The sequence below is a fragment of the Pinus tabuliformis genome, chromosome 8 (genome assembly GCF_031772625.1).
Source record: "Pinus tabuliformis cultivar Carrire ecotype Pingquan chromosome 8, CPIR1, whole genome shotgun sequence".
In the NCBI taxonomy this organism is placed as follows: domain Eukaryota; kingdom Viridiplantae; phylum Streptophyta; class Pinopsida; order Pinales; family Pinaceae; genus Pinus; species Pinus tabuliformis.
This window is the reverse complement of record NC_142294.1, coordinates 1,379,093,897-1,379,119,593: the sequence shown is the minus strand read 5'-3', so window position 1 is coordinate 1,379,119,593 and position 25,697 is coordinate 1,379,093,897. Positions and strand designations below refer to the sequence as shown.

At 34.4% G+C, this 25,697-nt stretch overlaps 3 protein-coding genes, 1 long non-coding RNA gene and 1 pseudogene across 4 annotated transcripts; all 5 read left to right on the top strand.

Annotated features, from left to right (window-relative positions):
• The first annotated feature begins 2,054 nt into the window (after positions 1–2,054).
• On the top strand, positions 2,055–6,728 carry LOC149240668 (antimicrobial ginkbilobin-2-like protein). Its single transcript, XM_089370269.1, has 2 exons — positions 2,055–2,731; positions 6,653–6,728. Exons 1-2 carry the CDS (start codon positions 2,055–2,057, stop codon positions 6,726–6,728), a joined length of 753 nt encoding a protein of 250 aa, XP_089226395.1.
• A 472-nt stretch (positions 6,729–7,200) lies between these two features.
• LOC149240667 (putative E3 ubiquitin-protein ligase RZFP34) lies at positions 7,201–10,240 on the top strand. The gene is made up of 6 exons (XM_089370268.1): positions 7,201–7,265; positions 9,182–9,269; positions 9,421–9,480; positions 9,790–9,822; positions 9,931–10,008; positions 10,148–10,240. The coding sequence occupies exons 1-6, from the start codon at positions 7,201–7,203 to the stop codon at positions 10,238–10,240; spliced, it is 417 nt and encodes a 138-aa protein (XP_089226394.1).
• Positions 10,241–10,306: 66 nt separating this feature from the next.
• On the top strand, positions 10,307–10,966 carry LOC149240666 (uncharacterized). Its single transcript, XR_016245546.1, has 3 exons — positions 10,307–10,354; positions 10,470–10,552; positions 10,663–10,966. It is a non-coding gene; the product is annotated as an uncharacterized LOC149240666 (long non-coding RNA).
• A 3,493-nt stretch (positions 10,967–14,459) lies between these two features.
• Positions 14,460–23,640, top strand: LOC149240665 (cold-responsive protein kinase 1-like). Its single transcript, XM_089370267.1, has 7 exons — positions 14,460–14,559; positions 14,852–14,991; positions 15,102–15,312; positions 15,410–15,644; positions 15,728–15,872; positions 15,964–16,282; positions 23,195–23,640. The coding sequence occupies exons 1-7, from the start codon at positions 14,460–14,462 to the stop codon at positions 23,638–23,640; spliced, it is 1,596 nt and encodes a 531-aa protein (XP_089226393.1).
• A 368-nt stretch (positions 23,641–24,008) lies between these two features.
• LOC149240664 (protein GRAVITROPIC IN THE LIGHT 1 pseudogene) lies at positions 24,009–24,653 on the top strand (annotated as a pseudogene).
• The last annotated feature ends 1,044 nt before the right edge of the window (positions 24,654–25,697 follow it).

The window sequence follows — 25,697 nt, the reverse complement described above, 5'->3', positions numbered from 1 at the left end:
CCGCGAAGAGGGAAAAACCCAAATAGCAATGGACTCTTGCATGCAGGTAACAGAGACCCTCAATATTTAACCAGAATAACTTACCAAAGTCACACTGAGCAGACACGAACCCCACCGCAGATGACAAATCGCACAGACTGCAGAGCTAAACAAGCAATTAACAATACCCGAGCAGGCAGGAACTTCACCGCAGACGGAAAATCGCACAGACTGCAGAGCTAAACAAGCAAGTAACAATACCAACCTCCAGCATCTCGAGCAGGAACAGCTGGCCGCCGGTCAGACCACCATACCGCATGCCAACGACAGCCAAGACAAACCCTCCGTATTCAACCAGAATGCCATTAACTTATAACGTTCAACTAACCATGGACTCTTGCATGCACGTAAGAGAAACCCTCAGTATCTAACCAGAAGGCAAACCAGAATGCCATCGCCGAACTCACCAAAGCCACACCCAACAGGCAGCAACTCCACGACAGACGAAAAATCGCACAGACTGCAAGCAACAATACCCGGGCAGGCAGGACCTCTACCGCAGAGCAAACATCGCACCGAACAATACCAACTGAAATGCCGTGAACACACTAAAACACACCCATGCCTTCCCCCATCTCGAGGACGGACACCTGGCCGCCGATCACACCACCAGACCGCATGCAACCACGTGCCCCTCACGCGCGCCACGTGCCAATCGCCTCGAACCATGCGAAGTGCGTAATAAGACCCCCAACCGTTGCCGCCCCATAAACCTTATTCTCACTTAGGAAAACGCCCAAATATTTCCCGATCTCGCCGCGGTCAACCCTAAGTCAGCGATCTATCGATCGCTTATAGTCCCCGGCAGGGACTAATAAATACCCATCTCACAGATTAAAGTCTCGTGGTTAAGGTAGGAATTTCAAATCTCTTCTGCGAGTCTATCTCACAAATTAAATCGTAATTTCAAATCTCTTCTGCGAATCTATCTCACACATTAAAGTCCCGTGGGTAGGGTAGGAATTTCAAATCTCATGAGTGGGTCTATCTCACATATTAAAGTCTCCTGATTAAGGTAGGAATTTCAAAGCTCTTCTGCGGGCCTATCTTACAAATTAAATAGATGCTTTGTGAAGTAGAAATTTCAAATCTGATTTTTCATATTTGACTTTTTTCCAATTTGAATATTTATTTTAAGAAATGTTAAGCTGGAATTTTTTAAAATTTTATTTTTTTTTGACAGTTTTTAAAATTTGTCTATTTTATTTCACAAGTGAGAAAATTTATCCTAACTCAATGAAATCAGCAGTGAGATAGTCATCTCTAGTTGTTAGCTGTTGACTCATCATTATAATTCAACAAAAAACCGCAGTGAGAACAGCTATCTCTATCTGATAACATCTGACTCTTCACTTTTATTCAAGGAAAACCACTAGATCTAAAATAACTCGCTCCTGGTGCTTAAAGATAGACTTTAACTCTTACCAAATACTTCTCAGTCTTGGACCGTTAACCTATTTACTTATTTCTAAAAAACAAACTCTTAACCAAACAAACTGACCTACAAACCTAATTTTCATTATTTTATTATAAAATATTAGATATTTTTGCCGTATCAAATTTTACGGTTTTTGTATTTCTTATTCAATTTTTTATTTTTTTTTCCCTAATGTTTATCATATAATGTTGAAAGGCTGGAATTTTTGGCTGTGAGCACATTGCCGGTCAAATTCCATGGCTGCTTATGGTTTCAATGCGTCGTGTGAAATGGTGTCAGCAGTGCAGATCACGACCTCCTATTCTCTTAATTTCTACGGAGTTCTCAATTCTACAGTAGACATTTGCGATGACTAGCGTTTCTGATCACCAATCATCCCCTTCGACGAAAACCACTTGCGACGACCTTGAAGGGCCCTGGAATAACTTGAACTTGCAGATGAATGCAATAACTTGAACTTGCCAAAGCCATTGCTGAACCACCTCCACTTGTCTAATTTGAACTTGCCAACGCCATTGCCGGACCCCTCCACTCATCTAATTAGAATAGAGGAAAACGTTGAGCGAACGCCTGGATAATGGCGATGAAGATGAAAGAACTAATTAGCAGCGTCTTCCTTATCGTAAGTGTGTGTATGCTTATGCCCCTCTCAGCTGCTGCTCCCTTCAATATTCCCGTTATACGATTTTGTGAGAATAGCGAATATAGAAACGGTAGCGCTTTTCAGAGCAATCTAAAGCAGGTTCTGGATTCACTGGTGGAGAACGTTTCTACCAGTGGATTCAATACATCTAGTCATGATGACGGGCAAAACAGCCACAGTACGGTTTATGGGTTTGCCCAATGCAGGGGAGATTTAAGCTCCTCCGATTGCAAAGAGTGCGTAGCCACTGCAAAAGCCGCGATTATATCCGGCACTGGTATCGACACTCGTATTGTTGGAGAATGCAACAAAACTTCTGCGTTCATTATACTAGATGCCTGCTTATTACGTTACGACAATCATAGTTTTTCCAACAATTTTAGCGAGAGCGCAGAAAAGCATGTTATGTGCAACGGTGAGACAAACAGTAAACCAGAGTTCGCTATTACGGTTAGGGCACTGCTCCAAAATATTAGCTATAAAGCTGTGAAGAGTCCCAAACTTTTTGCTGCGGAGAAAGACGTTGCGCCCTATAATTCCACAGTTCTTATCTACAGCTTGGCGCAGTGTTGGAGAGATCTGTCTACCAAAGACTGTGAGGCATGCCTAGTGTGCATTTTCCGTAATTATGTTGTAGGGTGTTTCTCTTTGAAATCAATTTTCCTCTTGGGTTAAATGTACATTTCTGAGCCTTTGATTTAAATATTAGACGATTAAAATAATCTTACCCATCCAATTGATTACACTAAGCCTTTGATTTAAATGTTAGACGATTAAAATAATCTTACCCATCCAATTGATTACACTAAGCCTTTGATTTAAATGTTAGATGATTAAAATAATCTTACCCATCCAATTGATTACACTAGTATACGTTAGTTAGAAATTTAACTACAAATTATAAAATTGAGATGTGACCCAACAGATCGACCTCACCCTTGCCCTCACTCGACGCTCCGCTACTTCCAGGTGCTTCTTCGTGTGGAGACCTCGCACTTGCCCTCGCTCAGTGATACTTCTAGGTGCTTCTCGCACTGGAATGGAATTGATCATCTGTGCTATTTGCATTCACTGTCTGCATTGATTGAAGGCTTAAAGTCGAATGTTGTGGGCATGGTGGAGGACAGATAGGCTTAAAGAAACTGCTATTGTGGGAAAGAGAATTCAGCTCCTTTTCTTTTTTTTATTTCATGCATAGGAATTTGGGTTTTTTGGTGCAGCTTGCTTCAAGATTTCTATGTGTTGGTTTACCCATTTCTGCTTATTACATATACGGGACAAGTGGCTTATTTGATAAAAAAACCCAGGGGACATAGGCTCTAGAATCCATGAAATGTTATATAAGTTCATTAAATCCAAAATAAATTTGTTTCAGAACTATGAGTTCATAGAATCAAGGGACAAATTACATTATCCTCTCAGTGGAATCAAAGGAATTGTCTATATAGTCCTTTTTCGGAATCAAACCTAAATCTTTATCTAGGGTTTTAATAATCTAGGGCTTTAATATGAAAGAATTCCATTTTTGGAGGATTTTGCAAGGAAAGACACTAGTGGAAATGGATCCTATATAGAAGATAAGGATGGAAGACACCCCTGGTTTAACGTTTAAGACTTTCAGTGGCACGATGAGTGGTTTTGTTGGGGGTATGTCTAGGGAGGTATGGTGGCCAGATGGTATAATGTGCCGAAGGTTGAAAGGAGCATTTCCCTTTCAGGTTTGATCAAGATTGTGCAACTTATGGGGAGTTATGATCTCACATTTGCTGCAATCGGAGAGGTCTTTGCATTGACCAATCACGTGGTTGAGAAATTTTGAGAGAAGAACTTCTGGAACGGAGCCATGGGTGGCTTTGTTGCTGGCACCTCCATCTTGGGTTTGAGAAGTAAATATTCTACCTATTCGAAAGCTCTATTTTTTCTGGGCAAAATTCTTCTAAATTCAATTATAGTGCTGATAATTAATTATTTATATTAGACAAAATGCTTACTTTCATCACTAGTAATTTTGTACTAGGGTTTCAAAATTTATTTACTCAATTAAGCAGTGAAACAAAAAGTCCATTCAGTGGTACAGTATAATAGGATTCAAACACAATCTCACTGTTCAACAATATCACTGCTCCACAATAACATTCAACACAGTTTTGTAACAATTCAATAATGCCAATACAACCTGGGTTCAACAGTTGTAGTACAAATGAACTCCATAGACTTTAAAAATAATTCAAATCCAGTTATTCTGACCCACAACTGTGAAAACTATTCTACTAACGTTATCCAGAACATACCCAACTAGGACTGATAATTTATACAGCTTCCTTCAGAACTCTCTAAGCCCTTTTTACTGCTCGTAAGTTGCCTTAACAGTTCTCAGACTTATGACAAACGTAGATCAGATAAGGTTCTTCGATTTGCTGATGGCAAGTAGAGAAAAGGGGTGACATCTACCTCAGGCAAAGATGTAGTCTCGGAGTTGGCACATACTTCACCTCAATACCTTAGACATATTGCGAGTTAGACCCTCCCTCTTCCTCAGGAACTCTCTTTTAGTTACAGGGCCCGCACTATATTCCAAGACCCTGGATCTGTGGAAATCGACTTCAAGAAACCCTTCATATCAATCATAAGGTAACAAATGATATTCTGACCCTCTGAACATACCCAGTCTGCTACAGGACCCATGAGATGATTCCAGGAGGTCTCGCTCAGCCTTAAAAGCACTTGGATTATCACCACTAGATGCCTTGGACTATCTTCTAGACTTCAGTCTGTCGCGGGATGGCTACAGGAATTGTGATCTGTTACAGAATGGTTGCTTAGCCTCAGGGTATATGATCTGCTTCAGACAATTCTTTTCAGGATATGTGATATGCTTCAGACAATCCTCCTCAGGTGGATGTTGCCTGATTGTCTTGTTAATCTTCCTCAGATCCATTATACTGGCCTCTGGAGTTGTGATGTGTTTCAAGACGTCTTAATTTTTTCCCCACACACAGAAAAAAACCATGATAACTAAACTCAAGAAGATTTTGGTCTGTCCAATAAGTTAATAACTGAACCTCAAAGAAATTGTCCAGCTTATGTAGAGTTAGGTACTGCTTTGCCACAGGTTTTCCCAAAATTAATTCGCTGCTCCTTTCAATAATTAAAACCCTGTTGCCAGAACAAGAGACCAATAAAAAGAATGAAAAAGAGTGACTAGGTAGGGTGGGATCACCTCCACCGAAACTAGTCAAAGAAAATGGGATATTCAACCCTCAGAGCCTCAGGCTCAAAGAAAATCAGAGACAAATGATGCAATCCAATTATGCCTCAAGTGCTTCTAGGCCTCTTGTATTTATAGTTTCATGAGGGGTCTTTTTGTTTAATTAATTGAGTGATGTTCACACCAGTGACCAAACCCCACTCCAACTTTGGGTTTTTTGCCCCAGCTGCCCCAAAACTTTCCCATCATTGGGTATTTTGGGGATTCCCTTTTATCGAGGACTATAGCCTACAGGGATCTATAGGATACTTCATCTCTTGGGCCAATTAATCCCTCGAGGACATTATTCCCATGTTTAGATGTCTGCATTCTTTGATATGAGTTAATTTACTTGCATTTTTTTAGTACAAATGAAGTACTGAGTTCTTACATTCGGTTTATACTTGTTGCAGGTCCAGCATGGGGACAATGATACTGATATATTTTACTCTGCAATCGGAAAAATTTGTTTTCTTATTCACATAGATTTTTAGGAAAGTCCGGTGTAATGTACATATTTTTATTATGTTGTTTCCATGGGTCCTCCATTCTTTGATTCAAGTTTTTGACTATACTCTTTGCCTAGAGCACAATATTGTGATCTTTGTAAATGCTTCAAATAGGGAAGTCAACTGTAGACTGATTTCATATTTTCATTGTCAAGTATTTTCTTCTCATTTATCTCTCGAATTAGTTTAAGACATATCTAAACTTATTAATTTGTACATTCTTTTAACTTTTCATTTTCAGAAGGTTATGAATCTTTATTTATTATGAGTTCTGATTTTTTTTTGTAAAGGATACTTTTAATATATACAGAAAAATGTTTACATAAAAAAAGAAAGAAAATGAAGGGTATATACAATTGTATTTACATACTCTTAAACAAACAAAAACATTTATGGAATCAGAATAAGTGGTCGAATCTAACAGTTTGGCTTCCTTAATCAACAATGATCTTTTTGCCAGCAGCTGCATATGTACCCGCTCTCTCTATAACTGACAAAAGGCAACTGATGAACAGATTTCATTAGCAAAAACATGTTTGCAGCATAATGTTCAAATAACAAATAATGCAGAGATTCTCAAACAATGCCAGATACCAACCAAAGAATCCTGAATCAGAGATCTAGATCCCCCCATAACATTGCCCTCCAATGAAGATGCCAGTGAAGAATACTAACCAATTGCAACTAAACATAATTGTAATTTTTTTATCATATTGTATCTGGCAAGCATGCACTCATCAGGTTACCTGTATTCTCATGTTTCTAATGGCGAACAGGTATCGAACAGGCAAGCATGCACTCATGGATCAGAAAACTGTGAATGCAGATTATCCCAAAAAGGGCGTTGTGTAGCAGAGGATTTTGGTGTATGTTTCCAGGGTTATCTTCTTTTGGCTATGTTTCTATTTATTATTCATATTTATATTCTTGTAGCATGTCTGCTGGTTTTTGATGTAAAAAGTTCTGAAGTTCATGTCAGATTGTTCTTGAATTAGTGAATTCTCTTGGTTTCCTAGGGTTTGTGGTTGTTCTTGGGTTAGGATCCATGTTTTATTTCCATTTTAGTTTGTCTCAGAGTATATGTCTGCTTTGATTTCCTACTTTCCTTGTTCTTCAAATTTGTTTTTGAGGGTTTAGTACGGGAAGATCTCCATTTTATTTAAGGCGGTGTGATCGCGATTGCATTACCTAAAAGTGGTTTTTTTGAAAGAGATTGATAGTAATTTTTTGTTGTGGTTTTGGATTTTCTGTTTTGATGTTTGGGCTTTGGTCTTATGCTTTCATTCTTGCTCTCTGTGCTGTAGATCACTCTTTTCCTTGAATCATGGCTCGTATGAAGCCAATGATGGTGGTGGAAGATATGCTTAATCAAGGATGCATGCAATATGGGTATGTAATTAAATTCAAATCAATTCATTAAAACTGGGCGACAAGAATTAGATGCATTGCTATTACACATCATTTTTTTTAATACTTTCTTTTTGTTTTTCTTCATTTTGGAGGTTTTCTGCGACTATAGATATAGAGAGAGTCCCAGAATACAATTCTTTGTATTTGAAATTAATCTCCTGTCAATCTCTTTACGTTTTCTTCAAATCTTAAAGTCGGGAGATTTTGGAATGCTCTGAAGCCTTCTGGTTAGATTCTGTGCTGTTAGTATACATTGATTTCAAAATAAGCTTTTTATAATTTTTTCTTTCATTCTTTGTTTGATATCTTTACTCATGGAGCTCTTTTATTTTAGTTCACCAGGCTGAACGCATTTTTTCTACTCTGGGAATATCCTCTCACTTGGAACCATTGAGTGGTGTAATGGCATCGAGCAAGTGATATAATAGTAGAGTATTTGCTTGCTTTTTGCATTCTGTGGTAGGATGGTAGAGAAGACAAGGATCCGAGACACTCGGATTCTAATGGTTGCTAGCCTGGTTTCAGCTACTGCCCTCACCAGCATCGATGTGAAATTGGCACCTGGAGCATGCAATTGGAAATTTGAACAATTTGCCGTATGAATGCATGCCCCATATGAGTGCATGCCTGCATATTTCATATTTATTACAAAAAATATATGTGGGAATATGCATACATCTCATCTCCTGTACCAAGAGAAGGGACTAGTTTAGAATTTTATTGCAAATTTTATTGACCTAAACATTTGGAAGTCAATATGCCCATATCATGAAAATATATGGTGAATGAAATAAATTGAACCCCGACATTTTCATGGTACTTATTTATAGCACCCTTGAACTAGTGTAGTAACGGAACTTTCTGTGAACAATGAGTAATCGTGTGCTACTGTAATCCAGTAGAAGTTGTGGGGTAGCCTCTTTGTGTCCATGACCCAGCAATAAATTTCTGTTGGCACTCTTTAATGCACTGGGTTTTATTTCAAATTTCTCGCTAACAACGAGGTTTATAGAACAACACTTGTATCAAAACGAAGTTGTCCTAGCTATCAACTACCTTTCTTTATGATTTATTTCTTTCATTATACTAAGTATAGTTCTCTATTGAAGGAGGGGAAACTTTGGGTATTCTCCTTAATTGAAGGTGGAGAAACGTTGGGCATTCTCTTTAATTGAAGGAGAAACTTTGGGCATTCTCCTTAATTCGTAAAAAAAAATGGAGTGGATTCTCTCTGTTGCTAACGTTGGAAACCTATAGTTGGTGCATGTGTTCTTTATGTGGAACTAATTTCAATTCTTAACTTTATCTTCTTTAGAGCTGAAAAAACTTTTACATATTATGCGGGGCTATGGTATCCCACATATTTGTTCTATTTATCCCAAATTTTGGCCATAAGCAAACCTATCTCATCTCATAAAACAATAAAAGAGGTTGTGCCAAAGTGACCTCTTTGTATTGCTAACATGAGAAGAGTATTTATGTGTGTCTCTCTATTTTCTTCAGCTTAATTTACTTTCTACTAAGACAATGAATCTCAGGGAATTGAAGTGTGCAAAAATAGCATTCATTAACGTGGGGCTATGACATTTCTGTTTTTAACTGTGAAGGAATTCATCCTGGTCATTTGTTGTCCTTAACATAAATATTTAAGGTAGTGAGTGTCTACATTGTTTGACATGCATACCCATACTGTATTTGGTATTTCTTCTTTGAAATAGAATGGAGATGTTCAATACACTATTCTTTAATGTAACATTTATACCTTTTATTTATTATATATAATTTTGATATATTCTTATTGGTATCTCCATGCATCTTACAAAGTGGTGAAAAATGTGCCATACAGGGATGATTTTACTGATGTGTGTTTTCTTGATACTGATAATTGATGGCAGATGTTCACACTACCGCCGGAGATGCCAAATAAGGGCTCCGTGTTGTAATGAAGTCTTTGACTGTAGGCATTGTCATAATGAGGCCAAAGTATGCTTCTTTTTCTTTACTTCATTCGTAGCTATTTCAAGTTCAACGGTTGTGTTTGGTTTATATACTTGTTAAAATAGAACTAGAAAATTACGTCTCTTCTAATTTCATTTGTGAGGGTATAGTATGGACTGATCTCATATCTGAACAGAATTCAATGGATGTCCATCCACTTGACAGACATGATGTACCGCGCCATGAAGTTCGAAAGGTAAGGTTCTATCTTGTTTTCCAGTTAGATGTTATTCATTATGATGTTTGTCTTAATGCTCTGAACAATATGTATTCTTTGTAATTAGTAAAGATTTTTTAGGTTGTAACATCATAATATTTTCTGAAGGTAGATTTGAAAGATGTAAAGATTTAACTTTTATTCTTCCCAAAAGATAAATGGTTAATTATCTAGCAAATTTTATCTAACTTGTTGGATTACTATATTGCTTTTGTTTATTTATAGTTATTCTCGTATGTTTGCAGTATATTGCTCTTGTTATTTATAGTTATTCTTGTATGTATGCAGGTTATCTGTTCACATTGTAGAACTGAACAAGATGTAAGAGCTGAGCCTTTTTAATTTTAATAATGTGCATAAAATTTAGAGGTAAACACTATAATGCTTCTTGAGTTATTTTAAAAATGATTATGCACTGTCATTTTGCAGGTTCAACAAACCTGCGTTACTTGTGGTGTTTGTATGGGAAAGTACTTCTGTGAAAAATGCAATTTCTTTGATGACGAGGTACGTTTTTAATGCCTTTTCAGGTTTAATAGTTCTGGTTCAGGAAAACAAAGAGTTTCACTCTTACAAAATTATAAAAAGATGGTTTGGATGTATACACTTTTGGTTCTAATTGTACTTGCCACTTTGGTTTTCCAAGACTCAAAACAGCAATACCACTGTGACGGATGTGGAATTTGCAGGTATGCTTTTCTCTTTTTCCTTTGATGTTTCTCGCTCTCTTGTAAAGTAATCTTTCATGCTATTGTGAAATGTATTAGATGTATTTCTTGCCTTTGACTTTAGCTACTTGTGCTGGTTTTCAGAACTGGCGGCAATGATAATTTCTTCCACTGTTATAAATGTGGTATGTTCTTTATGACTTCTCAAATTATCACTGCTTCTTCTCAAATTATCACCGCTTCTTCCCTTGTTTCATTGTAGTGCGAGAATGATTTATTTGCTCATGTACCTTTTTCTAGGATGTTGCTACTCTATCCGCTTGAAGGATTGCCACCCTTGTGTGGAAAAAGCAATGCACCACAACTGCCCTGTGTGTTTTGAGGTAGGTCACACTTATCTGCATAGTGTAGTAATTGTAGTTTTCTTTTTATAGCATAATTTAGACTGAAGTTATTTAGATATTTGAACCCTCATCTGTTGACTCCTCTGTAGTATTTATTCGACTCTACAAAGCTTATCAGCGTATTGCCTTGTGGTCACACTATTCACATGCATTGCTTGAAAGAGATGCACGAGCATCTTCAGTAAGTTTCATATGTGGCCTGTTTTGTGCCCTGGCTCGCAACCTCTTGTTATGACTTCTAATTGAATGGGTCGACTCGAGCTAATTGTAGCTGCTTATTAATATGGAACTTTTTGCCATTCGAAGCCATGTTTTTTGAACCCATACTGCATGTTGATGCTTGTTAAGCTCTTCATTATTATATGGTATAATTATTGTTTATCAATGTTTTGGAACCCATACTGCATGTTGATGCTTGTTAAGCTCTTCATTATTATATGGTATAATTACTGTTTATCAATGTTGAAGTGTTATATGTGTCTTCATGTATAAATTTAATTTGTTTTTCGGTAGACAACATTCCTCGTGATTTATATTCTGCATTTTCTATTACTTTACACTGATAATATTCTGCACTTTCTATTACTTTTCACTGATAATCGACCGCAATACAAGATGTTGTATGAAGATGTCTTTTATCAATGTTGAAGTGCTATATGTGTCTTCATGTATAAAACTGGTTGTTGAACAACAATTTATCCTTTCTGCAAGAGAGGGCTGTTTATCTTGTCTGCAAGAGAGGGTTATGCATCTGCCAAAATTCTTCATAGTGGAACTTGTTTATATATTTTTTAATAATTGACTTTGAAGTCTACAAATAGTTGGATGGATTTTATTTGCTAGGCTGAAGCAATTATTCTACAAATCCACTACAGTTGTGAGCAATGAGTATTTATAATTATGTTATTAAATATTTGGATGGATTTTATCAGCAAGGATTTTATAGTCTTGCGATATGTTTGCAAAAATATGTTCTTGAATATTTGCATGGATTTTATCTATCTGACTGTTTATCTGTTGGACTGAAGTGAGTGATTATGGAAGGTTTAGTGGTTGTATCAATTTGTTTGGAAATTTTTTTTTTTGAATACTTGGGAAGAGATTAGTTTGAAATGCGCGGTAGTTGTGAGCAATATGTTTGCAAAAGTGCGAGTTGTTGCAATGCTCAAGTGGGAAGTTTCTTTTGGAAAATTGTTTTGCCATTGTTTTTGTGATGGTGCAGTTTTAGCTAGTATTCATTTTTATTCCTTGTGAAATTTTATTCATTCTTTCCATATGGCCAATTCATTGTTAGTTTGTTGTTGTCATCTCGTCGTGGCCACACTTGGCGAGCCACAATGTGGCTAACTCATTATTGTCAATATAGTGCATCTCAGCCACTTTGTCAATTTAATGATGACTTGAAGAAACTCTTCAAGTGTCATGTTTCGTTATCCAGTGTGAATTTTTATGTCTTCTTCCCATGTGGCCAAATCATTGTCAATTTAGTGCATCTCGGCCACCGTGTCAATTTACAACACATGTTGGTTGAAGAGTTTCATGGTTAACTGCTTAACACTCGGTTCTGATTTTTCATGAAACCCTCATTCCCAGTTTTCAGGAATCATTCATTTTCAGTTTTCCAACCAAATTACTTTTTAAATAAAAGAATGAAACACTTGTTCTCAAATAAAAATGTTCTCACGTAAAAGATAGAAATACTCATTCTACCCAAATTTGAAGGGTTACCACCAAGTTTGAAGGTTTTAACGCAATAGCATTTTTAATGCTCAATTTGAGGGGTCTGGTTTTTTCTGGGTACTACAATTCTTCTAAATAATGGAAATTTCCAGCTTATTTGCTTATATCAAACATTTGTGTAGGGTTTCAACCAATTAACATTTCATTGAGTATGTATTTACAAATCAATGATTTTGGGATCAAATCCCACAAAGCAATTCTATATATGCTCTTCAAATTCCTTCAAGCTTTTGAAAGTAAAACCAATGAATTATCAAATTTTACTATAATTAAAAACAATTAGAAAGCCTTTAGCCATCCCAAATTGCTCATCCTTTAGGCTTGAGCCAACATCTCTTCTAGAAAAATTCAACAATTCCAATTTAATAATCCTATCGGCCTATCTTTGTACCTTTTGGGACAATTGCTAACGAGTTGTCCCACAAAATGTGTTTCACAGTTTCTGCTTTCAGACAAGAGAGGAAAAGCCTATTTGAAAGACCATGAAGATGCCAGTGAAGAAAACTAACCAATTGCAACTGAACCTAATCCCAACAAGACCTTGCAAACGTGTTGTCCCACAAAATGTTCTTCACAGTTTCCGCTTTTGGACAAGAGAGGCAAAGCCTATTTGAAAGACAGGAGGGATGTAGCGCCCTATCATAAACATGATATCATCTGTGAGTATAATGTGAATTATGGCATCCCACTTCCTGACATAATTTATGTTTTCGTATGTTAACTCATGTAGGCGTTGTTGTACTTTTGTGATTTTTTATCCTATTACTATTTCTCCTTTTTCAAAAACTCGGTACAAGTAAAGTTAGCTTCATCTCTCAACCATAATGATTGCCTGGTTCGTGACCAACATCATAATCGGACTGTATAATATTGTGAAATCTTATCTTGGAGCATTGAAGGCATTCAACCCATATTATATATATTATTACTTTCATGAATATCACAAACAAGGATGGGTGATGCTTTGAGGTGTAGTCTTATGTATAATAGGTATTGATTATTCTCATGATGATATGTGTCTCATTTATCTTATATTATACTTGGAATTGTTTTCTAACTCAATTGATAAATCCATACCAATGATTTTCTCAAACAAAATTCATAACTTCATCCCAATTATTTATTTTAAAGCTATAAAAATAGAAACACTAACATCAGTTCTTTGTTCTAATTGGATCCAGGTGTCGAGGCCATGTTTACAGACTTGGGCCATTTCAAAGGAAATCAATCCAGGTCCAAGCTATATGTCGGGGACAGAATTATTAGTATTTCATCATACCTGTGTGCTTCATCCTCCTTAAGTTTTAGTACCATCCAAGCTATATGTCAAGGATAGAATTATTAGTATTTCATCATACCTGTGTGCTTCATCGTCCTTGAGTTTTAGTACCATAATGATAAATTTGGGTTTTTTTGGTGCAGCTTGGTTTTTTGTGTGTTGGTTTACCCATCTCTGCTTATCACGTATGACATATACGGGACAAGCGACTTATTTGATAAAAAACCTAGGGGACATAGGTTGTACATTTTACAAAGCAATACTACAACCTGTGTATTTGCCAATGTTCATTGTTGCCACTTTAGCAGCCATTGTAGCCAGTCAAGCATTGATTACAACAACATTCTCAATCATAAGACAGTCCATGGCTCTTAGTTGCTTCCCTCGAGTGAATATTGTGCATACCTCACAAAATTACGAGGGTTAGATCTATTCACCTGAAGTTAACTATGTTCTCATGGTTATCTGCCTTGAAATTGTCATAGGATTCCAGGATGGAACACAATTTGGCAATGCATATGGTAAGAATATACGAAATATCCATATTCAAAACACACATAACTAATAGTTTTAAGTGTAACTCAATATCATCCACCCTTGCTTTCAACAATGTCCATTCACATGTCACTATTCTTCTACACACTATTATTTACGAAATATCCATATTCAGCATACACACAACTAACAATTTCAATTGCAACTCATTATCATCCACCCTTGCTTTCAACAATGCCCATTCACATGTCGCTATTCTTCCATACTTTATGCCTTACGGCATTTCTTTTGCAACATCATATGCAAATGCTAGTAAATAAGAATTCCACTAATGTAGTTCATGGATCAAATTTCGGATCTATATACTGATACATGCGTTACGAGCTTTATCCATTTTTCAATTCTCCAAATATTTCGCCGTCGCCATTACCATCGTCGTCGCCCTCGCCGACAGAAATCCCTCGAGTATCAAGTATCTTCTTTTACATACTTTATAATTATCAGGAATATTGTGTGGGTTTTGTAAAGATTTCATTTTCGTGATTTCTGAGGTTCCTTGTGCGAATTATACGATAGGATTAATTGCAGCGATAACCCTCTGCAAGCTGAAATTTTTCTCTCGTGGGAAAAATTGTGAACCTGTTTCTCAAATGAGAGGTCTTGAAATTGTAGATGATTCAATGACCTACTAGCTTGGATATTATGAACCGCTTCCCTATTTTCTTTTCTCAAGATAATAAAACGCTTTGTAACTGTTTTCGCAGAAGCCCAAGGAGCAATTAGCTTGTCGACGACTATAGCGAATCCGCAACTTATTTTCAAATACGAGACTTTGAGAGGGGCCACGTCTAATTTTCACGCAGAAAGAAAGCTTGGCGAAGGCGGTTTTGGATCCGTCTTTAAAGTGAGCGTTTCGTGTTACATCCAGTTTAATTTATTTTAAGGTAGATACCATTGTTAATGGTTAAACCATAGACATATTTTTGACGGAGCATGATGCTTCTTGATTGGCAGGGGGATCTACCAGATGGTAGAGTGGTTGCAGTTAAACGGCTGAAAATAGGTTCAAGTCAAGGAGATGCGGAATTTTTTAATGAAGCAAATCTCATCAGTCGTGTCCAGCACAGGAATCTAGTGAAATTGCTTGGTTGCTCAGTGGAAAACTCCGAAAGGCTACTAGTTTACGAATACCTTCAGAACAGTAGCCTCGACAATATTATATTCGGTTGCTTCTCCCTCTTTAATCGCTGCACCAATCCTAAGTTGTTCGAGTTTTGAGTTGGTATTGTACCTTGCTAATCTTTTTTGTGTATGTTTTGCAGATATAGAAAAACGCCATTTACTAGATTGGAGACAGAGATATGAAATCATAGTTGGAACTGCAAGAGGGCTGGCATATCTTCACGAAGAATCTGAAATTCGAATCATTCATAGAGATATTAAAGCAAGCAATATTTTACTCGATCATAAAAACAAACCCAAAATAACAGACTTTGGCTTAGCCAAACTGTTTGAAGACGATAAAACCCACGTCAGCACTAGAGTTGCAGGAACTTTGTAAGTATTTTCTCTTCGATATGGTTCATATAATATTGAGAGGGTTCAGATATGGAGATTTCATTGTACATAGTATTGTGCAGAGGTTACATGGCACCTGAGTACGCGTACCGCGGACAGCTAACAGAGAAAGCAGATGTATTCAGCTTTGGAGTGCTTGTAGTTGAGATTATCAGCGGAAGAAAGAATCAGAGTTCAACTCAAGACACTGAGTTTCTCATCGAACGGGTATAGCCATTGTGGATCTCATCTTCTTATAATAATTATGATTCGTTGCTAACTAAAGTTGTATGCGTGGTTGATATTGGTCAATTACCAGACATGGAGACTGTATAACGCGGAGAGAGCTTTGGAAGTTATGGATCCCACATTGGAGGGTAGTTATTATTGGGAGGATGGGATTAGGGTCATTAAAATTGCTCTTCTGTGCACTCAGGCAGCTGCAGCGTTGCGGCCTTCAATGTCTCGTGTGGTGTCGTTGCTGACCCGTGAGGGAGAACAGCTTCCTTCGCCCACAAGCCCCCCTTTCATAGATGTGCATAGTGTGGGCGTACCTGTCCCTCACAAAACATCAGGCAGTACAACAACGTCTAGTACACCATGGGATATCCACTCTGCAGCTGCCGATCCTTCATCAGGCAGATTAGAGCCGAGGTGAAAAATCTGCAAATGGCTTGTACTAAATTTGTACTATATTTAAGGATCAGGGATTAGTCTGCAGAAGAAAATCGTTTATTTTATGAAGGCTATGGAGTGTCGGTTATTGTCTACCTAGTCAATTTTACATATAATATTTTGACAGTAAATGGATGCTGTTTTGGTAAAAGTAATGTCTGATGTCATATCTCAAAATAAATTTAATTTATTAGAATATGCAGTTGCAAATTTTGTTTAAATGATCTTCCTTTTCCGCATCACTGTAGTAGAACACCCATCAATGGTTTTATATATATATGAATTTAATACTATTTATATTTGAAATTCAATTTTCGGAAGTAGAGGAGATTTTAGGAATTTAATGAATTAAAGTTTTTTTGTTTTTGTTTTTTTTTTAAATTAACTTGATATTAAATATTTTAATTTAATTAATAAATAAAATTATCTTTTTCTAACAATATTTTATTGTTAATTTTGGTGAAGATGGAATATATATTTTCAAAAAGTATAAAGTTATTTAATTTATAAAGTTTGAGTGTCTCACATATTTTTCTTATCAATTTTATTGAAGATGAAGATTTAATGGATATTTTTAAAAATTGTAAAGTTATTTAATTTATAAAATCGGACTGTCTTACAGATTTTTCATGGTTATATATATATATAATAAAAAAATACAATAGCAAAATTGTATTTCTTAATTCTATCCAAAATCAATCATTTCCTCTAAATTAAAATGCTACTTTCATTTAAAAATAAAATATAAAAAACAAAATAAATTCAAATTTATAAAAAAAATTATTAAATTTACTATTTTCTTTATTACATGCAAAATTATTATTAATTCCTTGTTAATTTTAGCATACATCAATATCCTAACTACTAAGTAAATATTATGGCAATAACATTTTACTTTAAATCCATAATATTTATTAATATAAAAATATTTAGTATGATGGAAATGAAAAATAAATCACCATAGCTATATAAGATAAATGGTTGGTAAACAACAATAAACATAGATTCATAATAAGCATCAAACTAATCACTTCATTATATATGTTACTTTGCTAAAATTAAAAAATAAAAACATAAAAATTGATATATAAGTTAAGCATATATGCGTTTAAAAAACATGGAACAAGATTCTTAACCATGGAGATTTACCCTCACTTTATCATGGAGAATCTTAATATGTAAATAGACTTTGTTACAATATCATCAACCATACAATAGCTTAATATGTTAAGTTTTTTTGGTATGTCATAAAAGATCCTCCATGTCATATAGCTTATCAGTGGATGTACCACATAATATGACTAGATATGTCTATGACTTAATAAACAATTAAAATAACAAAAACTCAGAAAAGTCATGTACTAGGCTATAAGGGAATCCACTTGAATGGTTTCAAGTGGGTCAAATTCCTTTTCTATGTCCATGAACTCAATACTTGCTAGGTGTTTGGCTAGTATGTTGATCTTCTTGTCCATCTTGGTTATTTTCCTTTGTTATTCATCTAGTTGTATAATTATTTCTTATTTCTCTTCTAACCTTCCCAACATGACTTTTCCAATGATTGTTTTGATTTGTCAATGAATGTCCACTATTTTGAGGTATCTATTTTTATGTGATTGGGTGTAACCTATATCTAGGACCCAAAATCCAACTTAATAATATCAATCCAATATATATCTTCTCCTTTGATGAGCATCCTCCTTGGCTATTGTAGTTTCTAGTTTGATATAGGGAGTATTCATGTAATAATATTCAACAAAGTGCTTAGCAGCTAGATAATCCCTCGATGTGGTAGCTTTCACTAGATTTCATTTACTCCCTTTCGACCTCTTCCTCTTCTGTGAGGCATTATCAATTTTCTCACAATGCAAACTGAAACAAGTGTCAATCAATATGGCTTACTATTAGCAAAGAAACCTATTTTTCTATCAACTAACTTCCTCTCTTGGCTTGACTTCATAGGCTAAGTATTTATCTATCCCAATGATAAAAATATTGAAAATAACAACCAACGAGCGGGGTGAAATAAATTTACGTCAAGAGAACCATGAATCAACTCCCGACATGTGCATAAAAACTAACTAAAATGGAAATGAGTAGTCTTAACTGAAAGGTGAGAGTATATGTTGATTAACCAAACCAAACCAAACCTTGTCACATTTTCCCAATAGGGTAAAAGGAGCTAGAATTGAGAGTACAAACTTACAATTCTAGACCACCATGGGGAGAACACAAATACATAACAATTCTAGAGAGAGTCAACCCAAGAAACTCGAATTGTGAAGCGTTGAATGAGAGATGCCAACCATAGGAAAATTTTCACCCCCAATAGAGGCTTGACTCTCCAGAAGATAGCCAGAGTAACAACAATGATAGGGAATCTAAAAATTAGCCTCCTTGGTTTCCATTAGAGAGACTGCAATTCATGGAAGAAAAATCTCAACCTAGAATTGAGGACAAACCCCAACTACTAATCACCAAACAAATTATAGTGTCACAAAGACTAAACTCAGGCACTAAAAAGAAAATAATGAAAAAAAACAACATATCAGAAATACAATTATAAACCATAAATCTTGAACAAAATTAGAGAATTTGTGAACCTTACCCTAAAGCCAACACCCATCAAAATTCCATGAGACTTGACCTAAGTGCATCTAAAGTAGAGAACAAACCTTCTCCATCTACTTACCCAATCGTCTTCTATCTCCATAAGTGCCCTTCCAGTAACCACCATATGGTTTAATCAACTCACAAACCAACTCTATCACCTATACCATGAATCTATATTCCATTGTGCTTAATCTCGTGACCTAAATACTTCATCCAAAACCTCATTCCCTTATTATTAATTACATGTCCACCCATCACAAAAGGAAATAGTTTAATATTATTATTATTTTACATATTTAAATATGTATTATAAAAAGTAAATTATAATTATTTTTAACTAAATCAATACTTTAAACAATTGAAAGAGAACATACATATCTTATATATTTTAAATGATATTTTCAGATGATAAAAAGAATACACTACTTATAACTATAAATTAATAAATATGTTAATATGTCACACTTTAATCAAATATAAATATAAATAAAATATATTATTATTATAATTATTTTTAATTAAATTAATATTTTTATTAATTGAAAAATAATATTAATTTAGATTTATCAAGCATTTAAAAAGCTCAAGTCCAATATAAAAATGAAACTATTCTTGTATTCTTGCATTCCCTAGTGGATTTCCTCATTTCACCATAATAAATAATATGGAAAAATACCATAGGAAAATCTATAAGTTGCCATCAAGCCCAATTTAAAAATGAATCATACTTTTGCATTCCCTAATGGATTTCCTCATTTCATCATAACAAATAACATGGAGAAATACCATAGGAAAATCCATAAGTGGTCAAAACGTGGAGCCCAAAAACTGCCAATCATAAATTATTTATTTTATTTTATTTTATTAATTTTTATTTTATAAAGTCAAAATTGTTATGCTTACATTACATCTCTTTCTTATTGAGCTAGTGTTGCACAATAAGTATCCATGACCCAAGAAAAAAACTATCTCATGTAATTGTAAGCTATACATTATATTAAATATGTAAATATAATTTTAATCTATATATAATATATTAAGCATCATAATATGTCATATTATATAGCTACAAGGAAAAAAATATATAACAAAATATAAATACAAACTAGCACTAGCATATAAATTAAATGGTTGAGAAATGTGGATAAGCATCAAAACACCTATTTCATGAGACATTTTACATTTCCAAAATTTAAATTTATATATATATATATATATATATATATATATATATATATATATATATATATATATATATATAATAACTAAGTTATAACATCTTTCTTTTTCATTGTTTGTTATCCTAAGGCTTGACCTGTGGCTTGACTAGCCTTAACCAAAGGGCATCTAAGCCCTCAAAGTCACTCGGGGATCGCACCTGGCCTGGGCCACACCAACCCTTAGCTGAGTAGACTTTTTAGCATGTCTCCTCCCCCTAGCACATGCCACAACCACCCCCATTGAAGTTTGATCCTGGGTCGCCTGGCTGACAAGGCCCATCCTAAATCAGTTGAGCTAATGAAATCTAACAACTAAATTATAACTATTTATTATTATTACAAAAGAGCTAATATATGAATTAAACATATATATTTAAAAAAACAAAAAAAAAACATGTGACAAAGTTTTTAACTATGGAGATTTACTTCACTTTAATATGGAGATTTTTAATCTATTAATAAGCATTGTTACAATACGTTGAGTCAATACCATCCCTTACTAATACCATATACCCAAAAAACTATTAGTCATATTCATATGGCACATGTTCATATAACATTCTTTTAATTAATCAATTTATTTAAAGTGGGGTAAAGAGCATAACTAATATGTTCATATAATCATTTTTTTAATTAATCAATTTATTTAAAAGATAATAAAGAGCATAACTACTTGTGAGATAAATCTTAACTTTTGATTTCTACATACTACTAAAAATATTCTAGCATATTCCATAAAGATATGGTCCAACTATTTCAAAATTGACAACAGTGTCAATATAATAAAATAATTAAATATTTTTACCATTATTATTTTTTACATAATTAAATATATTTTATATAAAATAATTTTTAAATAATTTTAATTAAATCAATAATTTTATCAATACTTTCATTAATTAATTGAAAGAGAACATAACTATCCTATATTTTAGAATAAAATATTACATTTTAAATGATAAAAAGATAGTAAGAACATTTTCACTCCAATTGTTTCATAAATAATTTATTTTCCAACTTTCTTGGGATTAAGTTATAAATAATTATATGGTTTACACTTCAAGATATTTAATTAATTTACATGTTTTATATATATGGAATAGATATATATATATATATATATATATATATATATATATATATATATATATATATATATATATAATTTATTTTATTTAATTAATAATTTTATTTTTGATTTAATTTAATTTATTTTTATGTTTATATAATTTGATTTTGACGAAATATTTATATATTACCACATTTCTTATTCACCTAAATTGTTTATATTACATTAAGCGTAATGATATGTCACACTATATAGCAACAAGAAAAAAACATGTAATTGAATACAAATAGTTTCAAGATGAATATATTAGCAATTGCACCAGATGTTGCAAAGGAAATGTTGTAAGGCATAAATTCGAGAAGCATTGTGACATATAAAGAATCATTGAAGTTGAAAATGAGTAAACAAAATGTCTTTCAAAAATAGAAAAAATTGCAAAATTTGTATGTTTATCACGTTTTTAATTTACATAGACCATCTTTACCTGGTTGCAGATTCTAAATATTTTGAAATGAAACATTATGATTAAAGTCAATTAACATATTCCAAAATCTGGAATCAAATTAAGCTAACCTTGATCCATAAGTAACAAAATATTTTGAAATGAAACATTATGATTAAAGTCAATTAACATATTCCAAAATCTGGAATCAAATTAAGCTAACCCTAATCCATAAGTAACAATATGATTGGAAAAACACCTCCTCAACAATATGATGTGCCAACATCTTTTTTGCAAGTTGGACATCACTTGTGGGATTTCACAGTTGAAATTTCTTTCGTAACCATGGGGTTATCGACCTATCATTCATGCCAACTACCATGTCAGTTGCAGATGCCTCAGAATGCAGAGAATGCAGTTATACCCACTGCATCGACCCATGAAATGAAAATAAAATTTGCATATAATTTTATTCTCTTTATTTATCTGACATAAAAGATTTTACATTTCTTTACAATGATAATTCAGATATCAATATATAGATGGTAATCCAAGAAATAGTCGAAATTGAAAAATAAAATATAAATTATTAATTATGTAGAAAACAATTTAACTGATAAAATTTATATAATAATATCAAAACTCAATGTTTATTTATATTGTACAAAACTACCTCAAATCAATATATATAAAACTAAAATAAACCAAAAGACCAATTACCATAGACATAAATTATGGAAACCTCAAATATAATTAAGATACACATAAAACAAAAAGAAACTTCCAAAAGCTCAATTACCATAAACACCAATTCTAGAAACTTAAAATATAATTAAGATACACACAAAACAGAAGGAAACTTCCAAAAATCTCTAGTGGTCATAGACATAAGTAGGATGTAACACCACCACGCATGTTCTAAAATAATAATAATATTATAACTTGGCATATTCTTTGGTTTGATGGGGTCACAAAAGGAATTACAAAAGGCTTCATTGTTATTGGACCAAATCAGGTCAAGACAAAAACAATAGTACTGTTTACATATGCCAGATCATCATTGTCTTCAAAACCTTCGTTGTTAAGATGTATTTCTAAGACTATGTACCCTCAGTGCTCTATTTCAACTAATTGATCGCCATTATACAGAATAGAAGTGTCAGTCAAAATTGTAACCATTCATTTTTTGTTGTTATTTGTGTTTCCGATCCACAGTGCAACAGTGGTTGCAATCCTTAAGAAACCATCACATATTGCCAAGGAGAGATTGTGATTGCGAAATCCACCTTCAACAATGAAGGAAAATGTTATGAAAAAAATCTCATCACTTGAATGACTCTTTCAGCTCTTAACTAAATGCAACCGTTGAAGTTAAGAAATATTAATTACATTACTTACAACCCAAAATAGCAAAACGTTAACTAAATTTAGAAAGTGGAATATTAATTACATTCTTGAAAGCTCCACCCCATATTGAGCTCTCTGCTGAGAATTTTGTGCCCAGCCTCTGATCAAATTTGCTCTACAACAGGTTCCCATTTTACCCACTTTCTCCAGAAGACAAAAGGGTCTTGCCTGAAACCAGCTAGAGGCAGTGTTATTGAGCCCATAAGATTATATCAGTACAATTTGGGTTGTGAAGGATTTAACCCAGAGGCTTCCAAGGATGTAGCATCAGAGTCATTGAAGGAAAATGAGAAAGAGATTTTGATAAACCAAGCAGATGGTACAGTTTTTGATCATGAATTGGTTCACAGAATAAGGGCCATGGAAGACCTATTAAAGGAGACATTTTCCACTGTATCTCATCTGAAAACCTCTTATGCAAAGTTACAGGCAGCCCATATTCCTTATGACGCAGAGAAGCTACAGGTGGCTGATAAGGAGGTGATCAGGGAAATGAAAAAGCTCTCAGAACTGAAGCAGTATTATAAGAAAAATATTGCCAATGGAGACTCCAGTGGTTCTGAGAACTAGATTGGGTTAAGCTATATGGAGACTTCAACAAGGGATCTCCAGATTTAGATTGCATAGAAGAATTCTGAGATTAAAAAAGGCATTGGAAAATGTTAACTGAGAAAGCATGAGCATAGAAGATCAGATAGAAGAAAAGTGCTAGAGATTCATCGTCTCTAAATGTTGGGGATGGTCCTACAATTAAATTATTGGAGAAAAGCGTGCAGAAGATGAGAGAATCGGCTAGGGGTTGCACCAAATCCCTCATTTCTTTGATGAAATCTGCTGAGCGGGATCTAGATGTAGCAGTTAACAACATAGAACCAGGCATAAACTACACCATGGAAAGCCACAAAAAGCTGGCATTTCAATCCTATGTCTGCATGAGAATGTTCAGTGGATTTGAGAACGAGAATTTCTATTTGACTGGGAGCCTTTCGTCCATTATAGATCATGAGAAGCAAAAAAATGATTGTTTCAAACAGTTTTTGGACATGGAAAACATGGAGCCATCAGATCTGGTGTCCATTCTCACACCAGGCAGCCTGTTTGGGAAATTATGTATGAAGAAATTTCTCAATGTAGTGCATCCCAGGATGGAAGAATCCTTCTTTGGAAATTTGGAGCACAGGAACCAGATAGGTAGGGGACTCCACCCTAGGAGCCAATTTTACAGCCTATTCCTCAAATTTTCCAAGTCTATGTGGTTGGTTCACAGGCTTGCATTTTCTTTTGACCCGCCTCTGTCTATCTTTCATGTCAAGAGAGGGGTGGATTTCGAGGGTTCCTACATGGATAGCTTGAATTCTGTGAATATGAATCATGATGTTGACAATACTATTGCAAGTGAAGGTAATGTCCTGCAGCTTCCTGAGAAGCCAAACCCTACAATTGTAGGGTTTACAGTGATGCCAGGTTTCAGGGTTGGCAAGAAGGCCATAGTGAGATGCTAGGTCTATGTAATGATTGCAACACCTAATCCTGCAATTAATGTTTTTGATCTTCTCTCGGCACCTCCCATGGAGGATTTGTAGGTTCATTGTTGTGTATCAAATATTTCTCCTTATTTTTTGGTTTCAGGATCAACCTATGGGAGTATTCATTTTGGTTGTTGTAAATGCATTGTGTTTTGTTTTCCAAGTTTCTGAGAAAACTTTGGAGAAATTCCAGGGGATGTTCTGGGGAATTCAAAGATGAGAAAACTTTGGAGAAATTCCAGGGGATGTTCTGGGGAATTCAAAGATGTTTTTTATACTTGTGGATACTTTTTTGGGAAATTTATGGTTATTTTAGTCAAATCATCCACAACATTGTGGAGAGTTTTGTGAAAATTGTGGGGAGAATTTTGTGAAATTCATGATTGTTTTGTCAAACTATCTACAATATTGTGAAGATTTTGGTGACCATCATTGTTGTTTTAGTCAAACAATCTGCAACATTATGAAGAATTCTGTGGGAACATTGTATGGAAATTGAAAGATATATTTTAACATCTGTGAATGACAATTTTTAGAAAATTTATGGCCATAAATTATGGCATGAATGTAGTTAAATGTTACTAACATTTTTATTGTGCATAACCAATTAAATAACTTTTTAAACTAGACCATGCTTCATAATTAAATTGAGTGCATGATTCATTTAATAGTTATGTGTTCTTGTTTCATTTAATAATTATTTATAGTAACATGAGTGATATATTTTTGAAGAGATAAAAGCAATGAATAAATGCTCTGATTCTGTTTTTATTTTTCCAATTACTGCAATCACAGAAAATGGATGAGTTTCAAATTATGGTACGGGTCCAATTTGCTCCAACTGACTTTGGTTCATGCTAAAGAGTCTTTGATTTTTTCGGGAAATTTAAATTATTTGTGATTGATGAGGATTGAGTATTTATGTGTCAGTCATTGGCACTGCATGAATTACGCTTCAACTCGGATCAAATTTAAAAAGAACCGTTAATTACTTTTGAAGTAAAAGATTGGGAATTTCATGGGATTTCACAACTGAAATTTCTTCTGGGGCCATGGGGTTATCGACCTATCATTCATGCCAACTACCATTTCAGCTGCAGA